A 17184-nucleotide genomic window follows, 5' to 3' on the forward strand; every position below is an offset into this window, starting at 1 on the left:
GCTAGCCTGAAGTACTTCGGAAAATGAATAAGATTGATATCTGGCAACTCTATTATCTGCCTCATGGTCAGATTCTGCATAAAGCTGAATAGTGTTAACAAGTCTATGGCAAGCTCCCTACGAATACGACCATCACGGCACAATATGCCGCCGTTGCCGAGAATATTTCGTAGTTTCTAGACGATGTCAGCCAGCAGAGCGCTGATGAGAAGATGCACGTAAAGGCCGCAATAATAAATAGCCGCATCGGGACAGGCTGTACTGAGTATAAAACTCCGATCGGCACGACCAAAGTGGTAACAGCCAGTACAGTTGTCAGGGCACGTGAGACAGCTACCAGTCTCGAGGCTTTGATGAGTTTGACTTTCGGATCGTCCGATCTCGCAGATGTATCCTAGTAGTAGGTAAGTATTGCTCTACTAATCGTCTGGTTGAGCTCACGAGAAGTGATAAGAACTAATGGCTTTTTAGCAGCGTAAAGAGCTAATGTCATATGGGCTACCTACCTCGTATATCCCACGTAAACAAGGCCAGCTAGAATAACTTGCGAGTAGGTTTTCAAGACCACCTTTCTCCACCGTATGCCTTGCCCGTTTCAAGTCACTTCGGTCGTTGAGAAAAGTGGTTTCTGAATAGACAACTGGCCTCTTGCCATCAACCCAGTTTCTGACGCTCTTGATCTGCGACTCGTCGGGCTCAGGGCGCTCTAAATGGGCCAGCAATGATTCAAGAAGGTTATCTTATACATAGATAAGTATCGAGGTTGGTAATCTGGAGCTTTCAACTTACTGAATTCATTCAACTTTCTCTCAATCTCAGTGAGCAGCCCCCGACGTTCTGTATCTCCGCTGCTGTGCCTGTTCGTAAGTAGCCGATACGAATCGACTTTGCTGTCCTTTTGGTCGAGTTGGTCAAGTCGTTGCTCCAGCTCTGCTAGCTCATCTTGCTTATGAAGCAGTACACGGGCGTGAAGCCGCGTGAAGGATCGGAACATGGTGAATTCCCTATCGCCGCTGAGAAATGCAGATAGTGAGGGGTAGCCTCGCGGGTATTCATCAACTAAAGAAAGGATATCAACTAAAGATCATGGAGGGAACATCCTAGATTATTTGACTATGCCGATGAATCGGCCTGGGGCCTCTGAATAATACATACTCCTTGGGGGGCTGTCTTGGAAAGATTGGCTGGGGACAAAAGGCCCAGAGGCTACTCAGTGTCAGCTGCAAAGTCTGCATATGCAGTTGGGTAGAGTGCAGGTCTCACTGTCTTGCCTCCTTGTGAACTGCGGAGCGCGGGGCGCGGGTGCTCTTCCGTTGGGCGTTGCCATTGTTCTATCGTACCTAGTATCTGGTAGAGGGCACAATCGGACGATGGCTGAAAGCTTATATCATTATTAAAAAAACTTGGAATTGATGGCTCATGCAGAAATGCCCTAAAGAAAAATGGTATTTATTAATGTCTTTTATCCCATTTCCCTGTCGGCGTTGCCTAACTTTGTGATTCCTGCGTGTTTCAACCAAGTCCGCTCCTGTTCCTCCAATTGGGGGATGCATGGATACTGCGGCACCACTGCGCCCCCCTCTGGTTGCCTCATAAGCGACGAATAAAAACCCCTTGCTCAAACGAGCACCCGGAGATCAACTTCCGCCACCGCTGTTGAGTGCGTCTGGCCAGTGTCTTGCCTTTTGAGCCCGTACGTCCTGTTTTCGAAGTTGGTCGAGATGATTATATACGGTCCTGCAGGCTGTCTTTCACCAGGAACCTTGACGTAAACGATTTCGTTAATTTCGTAGAGAGGTTGACGAGGCCACTGGAGTGAATCAATCAATTCAGTATTCGCTAGTTGAGGGAGATTACTCTGTTGGTACTAACGTCAGGTTTGTTTGCATACTCTTCGACGCGGGAGCGATAGGTTCGGGGCTGAGCGAGCAGTGAGCAGCTGAAAGTGACAGACACAGAGGCCTCTAGTTACCTCTTCTGGCTGAGGCTCTTCATCACTTGAGTCGCAAGCGGGATTAGTCCGCTGGCGATCATTTTTGTGGCCAGACATGATTGAGGCCAATGAGATAGATCAATGCAAGTCTCAAATGAATATTGATTTGAATTGAGGGGCGCAGCTTTGATGGACAGAGCTGACCTATATACTCGCAAGACCACGGACCGATGGGTAGCAAAGCCTGATCGAAGCACCAAATAAGGCGACGGCATATGCAGCTCGTCTTACGTGTCGGCCAGTGTTACACAGCATGACAAATGAGTTTTTCCGTCCACAAATGTGTCACTGGCCTGATCAAAATTCTCCCATTTACAAACAATTGAGCAGCCCTTTGTTACAGTATTTCTTTCTACTGCATCGCATGACATGCAATGGCTGACCACGACATCGTCCACTCCTTCAAATCCACTATCGGTTCGAATCTGCAGGGCTCGTATGCTCAAGTCCATGTACTACTCATCGCCTGGGAGGATCACGACCTCGGTGACGTTGACGGCGAAATACGAGATCTGCGCGCCTTATTCGAGCAGGACTACCACTACAGCAGTGTCGCCTTCTTCCGCATCCCAGTCAAGGGTCCTTCGCGCGCGAGGCTTAACAGAGAAATATCCAGCTTCGTTGAAGAGCAATCCTTCCCGCAAGATTCCCTCATAATCGTTTACTACGCTGGCCATTGTAGTCCCGACGCGCAGGGACAGGCTGAGTGGGCGGCCTTTGAGCTGGGTGGACCAACAGTGTCTTGGCATGTGACCCAGCAGTTGCTCTTCTCAGCTCCCGGCGATGTGCTTCTAATTCTTGACTGCTGCCACGCCTCTCTCATCACGCGTGGCTCTAAGGATGGTGATGGCCGATTTGAATTGATAGCCGCGTCAGCTAAAGGGGCCAAGACTCCTGTTCCGGGACGGAGGTCCTTTACGAGAGCCTTGATTAGGCTGCTGAAGGAGAACTCCAGTACTGGAATCTCATCAGAGAACCTTGCTTCAGAATTGAGAGAGGACCCGAAAGTTACTGGTAAGACTGGGAATCTGTTAATAAGCACACAAGCCAGTATTAATATCCTACTAGAAACCCCGGTATTTCATGACTTTGTGAGGAAATCACCTACCAAAATCTTTCTCCAGCCTCTCCAGCCTCCAGCTGTGACAGAGGGCTTTGTTAAAAAGCCATCTGGCTACCTCGTTTTCCGAGCATCACTCTCAGATGACGTGACGGGTCTGCAAATTGCAACATGGCTCAAGACAGCCCCTCCCAAAAACGTCACCGCCGTCAGTATCGAAGCAATCGTCAGTCGCGCGCGTCGCATACAGGATGCTCTCAAAGATGGAGCCTTTCCACAGGGCTCTGTTTTCGAGCAATTATCTAAGCCTGCTAGAGACGAGATCGTCAAAGGAATCCGTAGGCTGAACACCACCATGGCAACCACCGAGGAATATGCAAAAGACGACACCACAAAAGACGAAAATGAAGTCATTCAACAGTCATTGGTTGAGATTCATGATAGAGTCTCAACGCTGAGTACTGCTATTGAAACACCACTACTCCTAGACACTGTCGGTAGCAGAAGTCCGGAATCGACACAAGAGACCCCAGATGCTGGGATTATGGCTGCTGTCGACGTGGATGCTGCTCTTCATTTACGCAAAGCCATCATGAACCAAGATCCGTCTGGCTATAGTCGTGAGATAAGCCGTGACAAGATCTTGGAATCCCTGAAAAGAAGCAGCTCTACAGACAATCTATCCAGTCGTTTCAAAATGGGGAGTATGGACGGCCGATTTGTCATCATGGAGACCTACAAGTACGGGGAATCCGAGGGCAACAGCGGTGAACCGCAACCTCAAACGCTACAACAAGCTCGTAAGATTACGGGTTTGCTATGCCACCCAAAGCGTAAAGAGTTCCATATCCTACCATGCGCGGGCTTCTTCCGTGACAGGCTCCGTAAAGAGCTGGGCATAGTATTCTGGTGTCCGCCCATGTTTGGGACTGGAAGCAAGGTTGTGACGCTCCTCCAGTTGTACAAGATGCATCGACTTGTTCCTCTTGGTCAACGGATCCATCTCGCTTGGGCAGTAGCTACAGCGATTGAGAACTTTCATCGCGTTGGCTGGGTACACAAAGGCATCCGAAGTGACAACATTGCCTTCACAGAAGTAGTCCCGAGCCCTGGATCCGATTTGAGTGACGGCGATGCAGATTCGCCATTTGTCGACCGCTTCGACTTCAGCAAGCCCCTGCTCTTTGGGTTCGAGTACTCTCGTGCCGACGACGAGGCAACATACCTGGAGGAAGATTACTCGCTCAACAATAACCTCTATCGACACCCCGATCGATGGGGTCGCCCAAGAACCCGATTCGAGAAAGGCCATGACGTGTACTCGCTGGGCGTCGTGCTGTTGGAAATCGCCCAGTGGAAAGAAGCTACCTCTATCCTCAAGTCCTTCTTAGAAACTAAACCGCTGGTTCCTTCAGATGTTCTCAAGGCTCTAATTGGAAAATGCGGCAAATCTCTCTCGCACCAGGTTGGTCGCGTCTTTGCACAGTGTATTGTTACTTGCTTGGAATTTCCTATGCGGACCAAATCATTGAGCGAGTATGAGATGCAGAGATACTTCCAGCGAAATGTTACAGAGCTACTAGGAAAGGCCGTGTTGAAGGTTTAAAACTGACATTTGTATAAATTATCTGCATTACAATCTAGTCAATTCTACTGCACATAGGAACAGATCGGGCGCATTAGGTACTCAAGGCGGCCTATCTCCTTGCCCCATGTCAACATTAGACGGAGGGATATTATGTTCTCGCTGATGCAGAGAGCGTAGAGGTACAGTATGGAGAACTACGAGTATGGTAGCCATTGACAATTGGCCACCAGGGCTGTGGTAGCCCCTATACTACTCGTAAGTTAGGTTTCGGCTTGACGGCAAGACCCTTTCTTTTAACTTTAGGACAAGTCAGGAGATGATAAACATACTTCAAACAACTCACATGGGCATATAATGAGTTTCTTATCACAAGTTCCTATAGGTGGAAAGTTAAATACGCACAGCCGGTAATCTCACATGTACTGACTCGCGGCAAATCTCTGTGTTTCTTGTTGCTAACATGACCGAGTTGCTTTCTTAATAAAGTTATTGTACAGGTCTTGCAACCTCACATGAGGCGGCAACAATAAGGAGACTATAAGTCATGACACACCTGCATGGTTCATTGAAGGCTTCCAAGTTCTATCATATGCTGGAATTTCAGTTTCTCTTCCTCTGTAATTTTATATACTTTCTGGCTATCCTTGTTAAGTGGAGAATAGATAAAGCTTTTCGTATATGTGGACCTATCAGAACCCACTATGAGACCACAGGTCTACGTGCTGTGGCAGCGGTGAGGAAATTAAAAAGAAATCAAAAAGAATCCTCAATATTGTCACTGCTGGTATAAATAACCAGTGCCCCAACATACCAACCTACCTGCCACTCATTACCCTAATTTTTCGTTATTCACCACTACTCCATATTTGTTTACTATTACCATCACAATGAAACTTATTAGTCTCCTCGTCATCGGCCTTCCCGTCGTGTCAGCCAACTACCCATGGTGGACAAACAGCGGCTGGGACAAACCAGCCGATTTCAACAGTAAAGAATGTGCTGGCAACCCCAATGTCAATTACTTCTGCGTACGTACTGTGACTGAGCTCTCTGAACGTGGTTTAATACTTATTAAGGGCACTCTATCTGGCACAAAGGGTGAGAACCCAGAGCCACACGCATTCCCTTGGCGACGCTATACCTGCTCTTTGGCAGATACTCTAGGGCGGGGATGCAACTGGGAGGGTGCTGTTGGAAGTGTAAGTCAGTACTTAAGCTAAGGGATAATAATTACTAATAAATAAATAGGTTATTTGTGTCAGTGGAAAATTTCTTAAAGAGATAAAATACTTTACTAACAGGCTTCTAGTGTTAAAACTGCTTAGTTATGCTTTAATAACCTTATCTAGCCCAGCTCTCTAGAAATCATCCTCAAGCTACTCCTGATGTACCTTTATCCTAGCCTCTATATTGCATTTACTTTAGGGATGAAACTTCTCTGTTACTGCTTATGTTCCTGAGCTGTCAAGTTATTCATACGTCTGCGCATTATCCCATTTATCATAATATTAAATACTTCCTATAGTAAGGTAGTATCTATACTAATGCGAAGTGAAAACACAAGCATTACATCGGATATGGTTGCAGTTCGTACAAACAGTAAATACTGCCCAGTCCAAAGTCATGAGGCAGCGACACTAATAACGAGATGTTACACTCAATCGTAACTTTCAATAGAATCAGAGTGTGACTTACACATTCCCAGTAATAAGTGACTGGTAGGGGAGCCGGACTCTCCTCGGGCGGGTTGCTTGAAGTTGCTGCTAGGGTTAGTAAACAGCTAATGGTAAACACTAAGAACTTACTGTCAGTATACCGGTAGGTCATCTCTGGCAAATTGAATGGCAGCAGATGGGGAGAGGATGGAGATTGAGATGGAGGAGTAACCCCTTCACGACTAGTGGTCCTAGCATGGATACGCCGGGTATCGTCAGCGGTAGGTTGACGAGGAGGAGGCGGTGAATTCCGCTCCGCTAGTTGCGAGCTCTAGCTTCTTGTTAGCTATGTGTTTGATACATTGAACATATAGAATCTCAACTCACGTAATCACCAGAGCTGCCATGGTCGTTATGAATGCGGTTTATATGGTCCTGGAGGTTCCGCTGGTGAGGAAATCCATTTCCAGGAGCAGCGTGCTCGCATCCATCATAGTTACAAAGGAAAGGCTTAGCCCTGGGGTCATAGAGACGTGGTGGCGACTTGCTCTGTCGCCTGCCTTTCTTGCGCACCCACTCATACTCATGCTCAGCACTTCGTATCGGTGTCTCATTGAGTAGAGTCTCAGCCCGTTTCTCGCGGATATTTCTAGTGTGCTTCCACATCCGATCTTGTTCCCACTCGGGCACCCATCGTCTGATCAAGACGTAGTCAGGGTCCGCGTCGAACTCATAGTTGACATCGTATTGCCGCAATGTCTCGAGAGATAGATGCCTGCGAGACATGCGAGTGTAGACCGGCCGATTATCCTGTGAAGCTGACTCGACTTCGTCGGAGGGACCAATTGAAAGTTCCTCTGTCTCCTCCATTCCAATTCTGGCCTTCTCAGCCTTTATCCTCGCAAGCTCCTGTCTCTTATACCTCTCAACAGCCTCCATCGCGGCTGCCTCCCTCTCAGCTGTGGTCATCATTCCCACTTCTTCGAGGTTAGCACCAGCTTGTGTCCGTACGATGTCGAGGGGGATGTCTTCGAGTTTTCCTATCTTAGCTAGCTCGACTACAGGCTGATCAGACGAGATAGTAGAGGCAGCTGGTGGCATGGTAGTATCGCCAGCGGCGGTGACGTCGCCTTCAGCATTGTATCTAACAGTTGTAGCACGTGGACCGCTTGATTCCACCTGGTTATCTATCTCGCCAGTTTCTAGCTGCTCATCGGCTCCGGAAGACGTCTCACTCGATTCTTCGACTGAAACAGCTCCTAGCTCAGATGCTTCATCGTTCTGTTCGCCACTCTCGATGTCATCCTCGAGCCCCTCACATCCGATCTTAGGAAGAGCGTGCAGAGCCAACTGTTCCAGGTGCCGCCCAACATGCTTGATGTATGACTTCAAGCCCGAAATAGCTCGTTTGCAAAGAGGGCATTCTTGAGTTACATCATTCGAGACAGATACCTCGCCGCGGGCCACGACGGTGGCGAGATGCCCGTCGCTCGCGTTAAGTAGGTGCTGATTGCGAACGTGATCACCGAGTTCAACCGCAGACGGGAGCGTGCTTCCGCACTTGAATGGGCAAGACCATGTGCGCCAGTGATACTGGGAGACGTGGAATTGCCACCGATGTCGTCGATCAAAGTCGGTATTTGATTCGGCACACCGTGAGAAGAGACAAGTATACGGACGGAGGTCCCCAAAGACATGGCGTCTATTAGTAGTGTTAGATATAAGCGGAATAGTGACAAAGTGGCACTTACTTCCATGCCCCTCGGGAACTGGCTGATATCATCCTGTAACAAAATGGACATTCAAATACCCCCTTTTCTGCCTCAGGTGGCCGTTGGGGCACTTTAAGTGGAGGGGCCGGCCTCATCTCTCCATCTTCCAGCATCAGATAACCAGCCGAGGTAGCATAGGACGTCTCAGACATGGCCATATCAGATCGATTGTCCTCATCAATCACCCCAGACCTCTTGAAGTGTTCTGGAAGAGAGGACGCCACGGTGTTGGGTACAACTTCTGTCCGACTTGTATCCTTATGAGTCGCTTGATCTAGACCTTCCGCTAGCTTGGCATGGTGTGACTCTCGGTACTTGAAGAACTGGCGCCGGCGAGTGATATACTTGCCCAGGATGTCGGGCAAGTTTTACTGATATTTGGGAATTTATCTTGGACTTAGCGGACGTCATGTGCCTCGTAGAATGATATGTCCTCGTCGGGACCGGCACCGAGCTTTCGGAACCTCTCGTGCGGTGCTGGATTGGCGATGGCCAGGGAGAGACGTAGAAGGCAGTCAATAGCCTCGGCGATATCGGTGCAGAGCGTTGATAGTCTTGTTTCTGGCGTGTTCTCATCACTATCCAGGTCTGAATCGGTGGAGCTATCTTCGCTGTCTGGATCTGAACCCTCAAGAGGAGAGTCCGGCTTATCTTCGATATCTGCACTGTCCTTGGGAGGCTCCTTTTGTGGCATCAGGACTCTTATATCCTCTAGTGATTCGAATATGTCCCGCAGAAGATAGAGGACCTGCTCTTGTATATGGGGTGCCTCTCTCAACCGATGATCCAGCGATGCCGGGCCACTCTGGTGAGCCCCTAGGTTCCCAGCCCACATCTTGAAGCGGATGTTCTCATTCTCCAACGCTAGGGGCAGCTCACGCAGACCGCCAAACTCGACCTTTTCATCCAGATAATCTATTCCATGGTTGAGCGATGTCACAATGGTCCGGAAAGAATTGAGGACGTTTCGGACATTGTGCGCAATTGGCATTCGCTCATGGTTGCTGTCCATGGCGATGAATTGCCATGAGTAAGGCCAGGCGACCGAGAGAGATATAAAAGCTGGCTGTCAGCAAGTAAGTGCTTTTCTTTTTGCTGCGATCGGCCTTGAGGCTACAACAAAGACTCAACACGATGTCAAATCCACTGAGTCCAGTTAAAAGATCATCAGGCCGGGCTCGCATTCATTGCCAGTCTCAGTATCGTGCGGGGTTGCTTGAAAGCGGCTATATCATTGGACTGGGCATATGCAGGCTGTAAGATGGCCGCTCCGTCAGCCTTAATAACCGCTCACAGCCTACAGGGCTCTCCGCTGTCCGTTCTCTCAACCAACAAAGCTCGAAAACCGCTGGAATGAGAAACAGCCAATGTCTGGATTCGAGATCGCAGGTATAGTCCTGGGGACACTTCCCCTCGTCGTCACAGCCTTAGAAGCCTACAGCAACTTCCTACGCGATTGGGGCAAGGCTCCGGCGGAGCTGAGGAGCCTCAACCGACGATTATCCACTGAACGGGTGAGATTGTGCAACGTCTGTGAGCAGCTCATCAGTGATGTTGTATCGCAACGAGATATTGAGCCGATGCTTCAGGATCCATTTGGACCTCTCTGGCAGGCCAAGGAGACCAACGACAGGATTCGGCAGAGGCTATGGGACTCGTACAGCCCGTTTGAAGACACGGTCAAAGAAGTCGGAGAAGCCTTGGAGAGTGTGATGCTGCGGCTTAGAATTGACGTATCATCCGATGGGACGGTGAGAAGCCCTGTTATTCAAATGGGCTATTAATTGAGCTGACTGACCTCACGCAGGTTCAATGGATTGATCGTAAGCGAGTCACTCGCGATTTCAAGAAGCTTCTTTACCGTCTGAACAGAAAGGACTATCAAGAAGCTCTAGAAACCATCTCCAAAGGCATTACAAGTCTCGAGGGCCTAACGCAGCAGAGCGTTGGCCTTGAGCCTAGACGCCGGAAACAGTCTAGATGCAAGGTGTTCAAGGTCTTGCGGGACCTCTCAGCGAGCTTCTATCGAGCCTTACGCTCTAGTATTCTGTGTACCGATTCTCACGACGTCAGTCTCGAACTGGTGACACGATTCATAGAGGTTGGGCATGAGTGCGACGACGAGAAGATCATACAGGATGCTCAATTCAGACTGGCTATTTCCTTTGAAGTTGCCAAAGGCCCGACGAGCAAGATGTTCTGGGATGAAGTCAATATCAAGGCTATGTCCGTATCAATGGCCGTGCCGGCCGCGCCATGTGTTGTGGCTACCAAGACTAAGAGTTCGAAGCGCGTGTCTTTTGGCATCGATCGGGCGCTATCTCGCTTGAATCTCACAGAAACTGCTACGGAAGTCAAGCCCAGCGTCAAGACTGCCATGGCTATCTTGGCTCGCCCCGCTACCGACATTGCTTTTATCAAGTGTCCTGAAGAAAGCAGCGCCATGCCGACGATAAGCCCTCTGGACCTTTGTCTGGCTCTGAAAAAGGCCCACCAGGAGAGACCTGCTTGTTACGGCCACTTAATTGACAAAGAATACAGCCACCGTCACTTCCAGGTATGCCCGCTCGGACCGGTGATTAACAGCGATGGTTGGTCGATAGTGACACTCGAAGATGTTCTTGAGGGCAAGCAGGGTCTTCGGCCATTGATATTGTTGGCAGAGAAAGTCAGACTGGCACTCGTCATCGCCTCTAGCGTGCTGCAGCTGAGCAAAACGCCCTGGCTTCCCGAGGCACTAACGCCAAGCAGCATACATTTCTTCAGACGTGGAGACACGCTCTCCTACGAGAATCCGTTCCTACAGAGGAGGCTACCTGAGTGCTCACTGAAGCACCTCAATAATACGGCGGACCGCAGCGGTTACTCTTTATCGAGCAACCCAACGCTCTTTGCACTCGGCATTCTGTTGCTGGAGATTATTCTGGGTTCTTCGCTTAGGCAGCTACGGATGCCAGACGAGCAAAGCCCCGACAATGAGAACGATTGCCTAATCCAGAACTTGACTATTGCAAATAGGATGCTAGAGCAGAGAGTAGCTTTGATCAACCCAGCGTACAAGGAAGTGGTTGAAAGGTGTATAGGATGTACAGATTCTAAAGAGCTCGACGAGGATGACTTTCGGCAGACAGTGTATGATGGTGTTGTTATGGAGCTGGAAGCCATCTGGGATCACACAAAGCTTGGAATGTGAGCATTATCAATCATCTCAGTCCTTCACTCTCAGATTAAGGACAGTCTGTAGATGGTATTGTAGAAAGATTTCTATTCGCGTATAATAATAGTGTGTTTAAGCCGCCGACTGAAGATGCTGCACTGGAAGAATCTCTGGCTCCTTTGGGTTCGGCAATGAGATCATGCGTGCTACTATAGCCATGCGAGACGAGATCAACGGGGAGGAATAGCTGAGCAATAAATGTCGGTTATGAAGCGGGGTTTCAGGTTAAGCGAGGGAATAATGCCTAAATATAGCGGCACATACTCACTGAAAGATTGGGACCAAAGCTGTGCAAGTCCTATCGAGGCGGGGTTAAGAGGAACCTGCATCCTTCATCATATGACGAACAATGCCTGAAATAACTACCCAGTCACCAGATCCCCAGCACCAGTCCACGTTCACCAGCCTTCTACCTCGCGAAATCCGAGACAAGATCTATTTTGAGCTATGGCGCTCCTGCGGTCTCCGCCAACACATCATCTGGCATCGTAACAAAGGTGGCAAAGCGAAATCTCACTTCTGCCGCTGGCGATGCACCACGCCATTCTCTGTTCAAGACGAGCTCCAAGAAAAGATTGATGCCACCAGGATCCAGCTCGTTATCCCATTGGGGGATAGCTTCAGCAACAAGACTTATGCCTTGCAGCTCTATTCTGCTTGGAAGAACCACTTTGCGTGTGGTCAGAGCATCGGGGAGGTCTATGGAGAGGATGCCGATCCTGGGATTCGAACATGTTCTTCTCTAGAGCCATGCTGGAGAAGCCACAACTTGAGCTCGGAGAAGTTGTCGACATGCAGCGCATACATGAGTATGTTGCTGTCATGCAGGGTCTTGTAAGAGTCTGATGCGTAACTCTGCGCATGTAGCTTCCTTGCTGATAATTAGCCCGCAGATCCTTGGAATGCCTCAAGTCAATTTATGAATCGACTACCTTTATCTTTACAGACATTTTTGCTCTCAACATGTTTGTCGGTTTCTGCAAGGTACCGGAGCTCTGGAAACGGGAGGTCGAGGTCGCCATTTCGCCGCCAGCCTTTCACACCTACGGCAGACATCTTGAGATATCGTTAGAGCCAGTTTTCCCTATGCTGTTACCGTGCTCATCGCCCACTCTATCGCCACTGCCCGGAGAGCGTCACACATCTTTCGATTTTCATGGGCTTCGCCTCGATCTTTTGGAGAATCTAACGACCCTGAACATCTGGGTACCTGCCCGCTGCACGGAATTATTGCTAGACAAGGACGCAGATAACATCGATCAGAGCCCCTACAATATCACTCAGTTAGACCTTGAGTCTCGCAAAGAGGCCTTGTCATCCCTCAATCACGTGAGAAACGTCACTCTGAGTATGCCTCTTACCCAAGTCTCCGAGCCTGAAGACGCTTATGTCGTTGATGATGCACACCTACGGATATGGCGCAGAGGTGCAGGGGATAGATTCCATCCATCTTTATTGCCAGTCATGGAGGTTGAACGCTTGAGCAGTAATGTCTACTCAAGCACAAAGAGGTATATCAGCTCATTTCAAACAGCACGATACCACTGACATACTCGGCAGATCGGTTCAGCTGGCGTATAATCCACAATCCGAAACCAGCGTTCATTATTCACTACTTGACACTTCCACTTCAAGTGAGGCGGTACCATCACGACGTTGGGGCGTAGCTCGACTGGTTGAGAGAATACGTGCTAAGAGTATGAGAATGGAAAGAGGTCGCAATATATAGTAACTGGATGGGAGGTATTGCTATGAGAAAGTGCTGAGCTATCGTACCGCTGTTTTATATGCTGCCTGAAGTTTGTGCTATGGACTTTTACAGTAGCATACATATATATAATCCAAGTTCTAATGTTGAATACTAATGGATTACCTAGGCAATTAACTATCTCGAGCTCCATTATCCCTTAGTGCATAATCAAAGTCTTGTGAAGCAGAAGCTCCGTTAGTAGTTGAATATATATCATATATAGATATACGCCACTTATATGTAATAGCTACACATGTATCAAGACTAGCACATCTATCCAAGCAGACTGGAAAATCAAAAGCATAGGGGCTATTAATAAGAGTACCTCCGATGATATCTTGTTTGCAGAACAGATCGAAGCGATCTCCGTTCGGCGCAGTATATTCGGGCGAGACGTCCTCGCAATCTTCATGTGGCAATAGGTCCTCAGACATAGTAGTAGCTTATTCAGAGGTGTTAGTTGTAACAATTTCATTTTTTGTGGTGGTAGCTTCCTCAGCCGTTGTTATATCAGAAGAGGATGTCTCAGTAGTGATATTCTCAGTTGTGATGGACTCGGAGGCAGTGGTATCGAGGGTAGTTAGACTTGTTTCCGCCTAAGTGGGTGTATGTAGCAGCTGTTATCGTTTATCTGCCTATAAAGGTCTTGGCTGATTGAGTTTAGGCATCGTTGGTGCCCAGCTATATACCACTCCACCTTACAAGCAAGGTCTCAGGGCCAACATCGTCGCTTTGGCTGTCAGCTTGGCTGCTGTCATTTCTAGCGTCGCGTATATTCACTTCGAGAACCGGAAGAGAAAGGCGTTCCTAGAGGAGAACAGGAATCTGCTCAACGAATATGATTATTGCTTCCGTGATTTTACGGATAAGCGAAACCCCTTCGTCTTTAACGTGCCCTAGGTAAAGGGATAAGCGGCGCCAGGATTGGATTACATCTCTTAAAGAGTCTCAGATCGATCTTCTCTCTCCGAGTGCTTCGCATTATTCTTGCCAATAAAACAATAGAAGCATACTTAGGTTGATACGTAGTCTCCCTTAGAGATTTTATTTATATATAATAATAAAGGCCATCTGGCTCTCTTGTCAAATATCTCGAGTCTAAACTTGCTTCCCGTTGAGTATTTCATAAAATGTCTCAAAGTTGCCTTCATTCTTTGGGTCAAAGACCGCAAACCAGACTTCTCGCCACCAATTTCCTGAGAACTCATCTTCTCCCAGCACCTCCAGCCAGCAATGGGCAATGTCCTCTGGCGGGTTGCCGTAGACTCCACAGCCTAGAGCACCAAGAACAAGCATGTCATGCTTGTGCTTCGCCGCCATGCGCAAACAGAGTCTCATCTTGGCCTTTGTGATATCGCGGTCTCGATCATTGACAAAGACACGCTTTTCGAATACCTCAGAATTGTATTTGCGCATTCTGTCTTTACGTGGCTCGTTGGTGAAGATCTGTACTGGTGGACTGCGTAAGGCAGCCACAGTCAGGGCGCTCACCACGGGAAGCTCCCTTGCAGGCAGTGGTGATATCCCGTGGCCTGAGGATAGATCATCACGCATGATGAGAGCATAGGGACTGTAGAGAGCCTCGTCTCTCCCGAGGGGGTATTGCTTTTTGTTGAGACTCAGAGCTAGGGTACTGCGGTAGCATAGTGCCTCCTCTTGGGCCATAGCCCCGTTGAGCCATCCTCCACCTGGAGAATGGCGATTCGCAAAGTTAACGACAATGGGAGGCTGACTCTTTGGTTCAGTGTCATTTCGCGCCCTGCGACAGAGCTCGATGGCAGCGTTGAGCGTGTCATCGTTGACGACCTTTATGGTAGCAGGCTGTCTGTAGGATGGACAGTGGGCAGGGTGAAGACGAGTAAGAGAGCCGAACGAGTACTTGACTGAGTGCCTTGCCAAGTCGTTTGTTCCCAGTTCTCTGATCAGACTGCGTGAGACGTCCAGAGTCTCCTGTGCAACAGCTCTGAGTTCTTCCCTCTGACTGCTGTCATAAGGACGGGATGGGGGTGAGTGTCGAGAAGATTGGCCATGTCGCCTCTGGTCTGAAAAAGATGATTTCTTCATGCTTGACTAAAAGTCTGATACGAGCCACTCTCTTGAACTTACTGACCGGGGCGTCTTGACACTCTATCTAATACCTCGATGCTAACGTTAAAGACTTAAATTAGATGAGTACATATTATCGGAACCCGGTCTGAAGTCGAATGAATTCGCAGCCTCGCCACGTCAATCGCTATGCATTAAGATGTCTTGGGGTTTGAAAGAGCTGACCAGTGAGCTGGTAAGTCAGCAACGCCGCACTTATGCATGGGAAAGTATGCCTCATTTTCTCACACAACTGTGGAACAGTTAAGCCAATCAAATCGTATTGCTGAGAGGGTGGAGGATTACGCACTCCCACCGGGGGGTTGAATCACAGTATCGCACTCGGTAGACTTTTGAATAAAGCATAAATAAATATAAGCGAATGCAACATATTCAGCTGCTGCGTTCTCTTTTGGGTAATCGGTACATGGGTTCAGAGCCGCGGTGTTCTTACGTGTCTGTCTGTTAGAAGCTCAGTTATCAAAACCGGCATGCAAGCACGCTCATCTTCCCCCCAAGAACTGCATGCACTCTCCTGCGTTTCCGTCTGAGTCAAAGCCAGTCATCTCCTAACCACCTCAAACTTCATTGGTTTCCCAACTTCCATCTGATAAGCCGCAGAGCTCCGAGTGTTGATGTGATCATGCCATAGAAGTTTCATAACGGATGATTGCAGATTGAAAGTGTAAAAAGGTCAACGGAGTAGAAAGGCATTGGACCACGTCAACGATATCTAGGACTTTCTACATCCATTAATGTTCAGACAACTCAACAACCGTGAGGCGATAGCTTGGAGGACAATGAGCTGCCTATTCCGTCTTGCAGCTTGCTCATAGCATCCAGAGACCCCGGAGCCCGGACATTCTGATCCGCTAACTGCTTGTTGTCGAAATAGGCAATGCACCTTAGTAGTTAATTATACTTATATGGCTCCGCGGATCAGCTTATTATGGCATTCAGAGCCGCACTGTGAGACAAGTCGAACTGTCTTTTAAGATTCGAACGTTGTTCACACGAAAAGGACTTTGTTGAAATATTCAACGTCTTAAAGGATCAAGTCTCAATCCTCGTGTCCTATCACCACCATGCCTATTGTAAGTACACGGCATGGTTGCGCTTCGTGGAATGGTACTGACGAGTTCAACAGCGGATGAAGCGCCTTAGTCGAAGTGATCCAGAATACAAGGATCGTAAGATATACCCCTTTTGACGTTCATCTTTGCAAAGCTGACCCAGATGCTTAGATGAGATTAAATTCAATCATTCATGGTCGCATGGTGAGAAAAGCGCCAAGATCAAGTCTATCTACCTTGCCAGTCGAGACGACATCGAAAAGTCTGGTCGGGGGGAGCGCTTTTTCAGATACCTGTAAGACGGCACTCAAGATAGCAGAACTGTGTGGTCACTGACTCTACTTACAGTAATGGTGGGAGATACAAGAGACTTTACCATGGTACCTCGCGTGCGTGTCACATTGGAGAGTCGGGCAATGATTTGAAGCTTTGCTACGACAGTGATTGTGGCACATGCAGTATACTGAGACAGTCGTTCAAACTGAAATATGCTGGTGAGTTCAATATTGAGAAGACGTTTCCAAGAACTCACTAACATGCCAAGATGACGAGGGAATGTTTGGCCCTGGTATCTACTCTACACCAAATTCTTCAAGTGAGTCTTGCCCACATTCTCCAGTCTTCCATGCTAATCAATGATACAGAAGCAGACGTCTATGTAAAGAACCATTATGTCAACTCGAACCTTCACGCTATGCTCATTTGCTATGTCGTGGCAACTAAGCCTCAGCGCAAATTGCTAGCAGACCACAGCATCACCAGACCTTCACGTGGCTACAACTGTGTAAGTCCCCACAACTACGAGCGATTGATCACTAACAATGTTCAAGATTGAGGGGGTGACTATCGATAACGGAGGGTCACTTCAATATCCAGAGTTTGTTGTCTATCGACACGATGCGATTATTCCAGTCGGGCTCATCATGTATACTCGCAAGGGCTGGGAGCCCTTATGATCCGATGTCAATGCGTGGCTTAGCTAGAATAGCTT

At 48.4% G+C, this 17184-nt stretch overlaps 9 protein-coding genes across 9 annotated transcripts; 5 read left to right on the top strand and 4 right to left on the bottom strand.

Annotated features, from left to right (window-relative positions):
* Window positions 1-14: 14 nt before the first annotated feature.
* FVEG_16582 (hypothetical protein) lies at window positions 15-1427 on the bottom strand. Its single transcript, XM_018905829.1, has 6 exons — window positions 1264-1427; window positions 1156-1206; window positions 790-1059; window positions 507-739; window positions 442-456; window positions 15-394 (listed from the first exon to the last, which is right to left on the bottom strand). The coding sequence occupies exons 1-6, from the start codon at window positions 1325-1327 to the stop codon at window positions 104-106; spliced, it is 924 nt and encodes a 307-aa protein (XP_018756293.1). The 5' UTR covers window positions 1328-1427; the 3' UTR covers window positions 15-103.
* A 60-nt stretch (window positions 1428-1487) lies between these two features.
* FVEG_16583 (hypothetical protein) lies at window positions 1488-2050 on the bottom strand (the record flags this gene model as incomplete). The annotated part of the gene is made up of 3 exons (XM_018905830.1): window positions 1488-1810; window positions 1873-1920; window positions 1973-2050. 3 exons carry the CDS (start codon window positions 2048-2050, stop codon window positions 1619-1621), a joined length of 318 nt encoding a protein of 105 aa, XP_018756294.1. The 3' UTR covers window positions 1488-1618.
* Window positions 2051-2367: 317 nt separating this feature from the next.
* On the top strand, window positions 2368-4659 carry FVEG_09427 (hypothetical protein; the record flags this gene model as incomplete). The annotated part of the gene is made up of 2 exons (XM_018898413.1): window positions 2368-3007; window positions 3062-4659. 2 exons carry the CDS (start codon window positions 2368-2370, stop codon window positions 4657-4659), a joined length of 2238 nt encoding a protein of 745 aa, XP_018756295.1.
* Window positions 4660-5468: 809 nt separating this feature from the next.
* Window positions 5469-6162, top strand: FVEG_16584 (hypothetical protein). Its single transcript, XM_018905831.1, has 4 exons — window positions 5469-5669; window positions 5718-5840; window positions 5890-5898; window positions 5951-6162. Exons 1-4 carry the CDS (start codon window positions 5529-5531, stop codon window positions 5954-5956), a joined length of 279 nt encoding a protein of 92 aa, XP_018756296.1. The 5' UTR covers window positions 5469-5528; the 3' UTR covers window positions 5957-6162.
* Window positions 6163-6674: 512 nt separating this feature from the next.
* On the bottom strand, window positions 6675-9080 carry FVEG_16585 (hypothetical protein; the record flags this gene model as incomplete). Its single annotated transcript, XM_018905832.1, has 3 exons — window positions 6675-7998; window positions 8048-8412; window positions 8475-9080. 3 exons carry the CDS (start codon window positions 9078-9080, stop codon window positions 6675-6677), a joined length of 2295 nt encoding a protein of 764 aa, XP_018756297.1.
* A 355-nt stretch (window positions 9081-9435) lies between these two features.
* On the top strand, window positions 9436-11261 carry FVEG_09430 (hypothetical protein; the record flags this gene model as incomplete). Its single annotated transcript, XM_018898414.1, has 2 exons — window positions 9436-9819; window positions 9876-11261. The coding sequence occupies 2 exons, from the start codon at window positions 9436-9438 to the stop codon at window positions 11259-11261; spliced, it is 1770 nt and encodes a 589-aa protein (XP_018756298.1).
* Window positions 11262-11634: 373 nt separating this feature from the next.
* Window positions 11635-13164, top strand: FVEG_09431 (hypothetical protein; the record flags this gene model as incomplete). Its single annotated transcript, XM_018898415.1, has 3 exons — window positions 11635-12119; window positions 12179-12796; window positions 12846-13164. 3 exons carry the CDS (start codon window positions 11635-11637, stop codon window positions 13012-13014), a joined length of 1272 nt encoding a protein of 423 aa, XP_018756299.1. The 3' UTR covers window positions 13015-13164.
* Window positions 13165-14133: 969 nt separating this feature from the next.
* FVEG_09432 (hypothetical protein) lies at window positions 14134-15099 on the bottom strand (the record flags this gene model as incomplete). The annotated part of the gene is made up of 1 exon (XM_018898416.1): window positions 14134-15099. The coding sequence occupies one exon, from the start codon at window positions 15097-15099 to the stop codon at window positions 14134-14136; it is 966 nt and encodes a 321-aa protein (XP_018756300.1).
* Window positions 15100-16205: 1106 nt separating this feature from the next.
* Window positions 16206-17149, top strand: FVEG_16586 (hypothetical protein; the record flags this gene model as incomplete). The annotated part of the gene is made up of 7 exons (XM_018905833.1): window positions 16206-16214; window positions 16268-16310; window positions 16365-16488; window positions 16542-16687; window positions 16738-16788; window positions 16838-16977; window positions 17024-17149. The coding sequence occupies 7 exons, from the start codon at window positions 16206-16208 to the stop codon at window positions 17147-17149; spliced, it is 639 nt and encodes a 212-aa protein (XP_018756301.1).
* Window positions 17150-17184: the final 35 nt, after the last annotated feature.

Source organism: Fusarium verticillioides, chromosome 5 (genome assembly GCF_000149555.1).
Source record: "Fusarium verticillioides 7600 chromosome 5, whole genome shotgun sequence".
NCBI lineage: Eukaryota > Fungi > Ascomycota > Sordariomycetes > Hypocreales > Nectriaceae > Fusarium > Fusarium verticillioides.

Coding starts and splice junctions, on each gene's coding strand:
- FVEG_16584 (XM_018905831.1), top strand. CDS start 5,529: ATGAAACTTATTAGTCTCCTCGTCATCGGCCTTCCCGTCGTGTCAGCC. Junction 5,670..5,717: donor CCAATGTCAATTACTTCTGC/GTACGTACTGTG, acceptor ATACTTATTAAG/GGCACTCTATCTGGCACAAA.
- FVEG_16582 (XM_018905829.1), bottom strand. CDS start 1,327: ATGGCAACGCCCAACGGAAGAGCACCCGCGCCCCGCGCTCCGCAGTTC. Junction 1,207..1,263: donor GTTCACAAGGAGGCAAGACA/GTGAGACCTGCA, acceptor GACACTGAGTAG/CCTCTGGGCCTTTTGTCCCC. Junction 1,060..1,155: donor CCAAGACAGCCCCCCAAGGA/GTATGTATTATT, acceptor TCCTTTCTTTAG/TTGATGAATACCCGCGAGGC.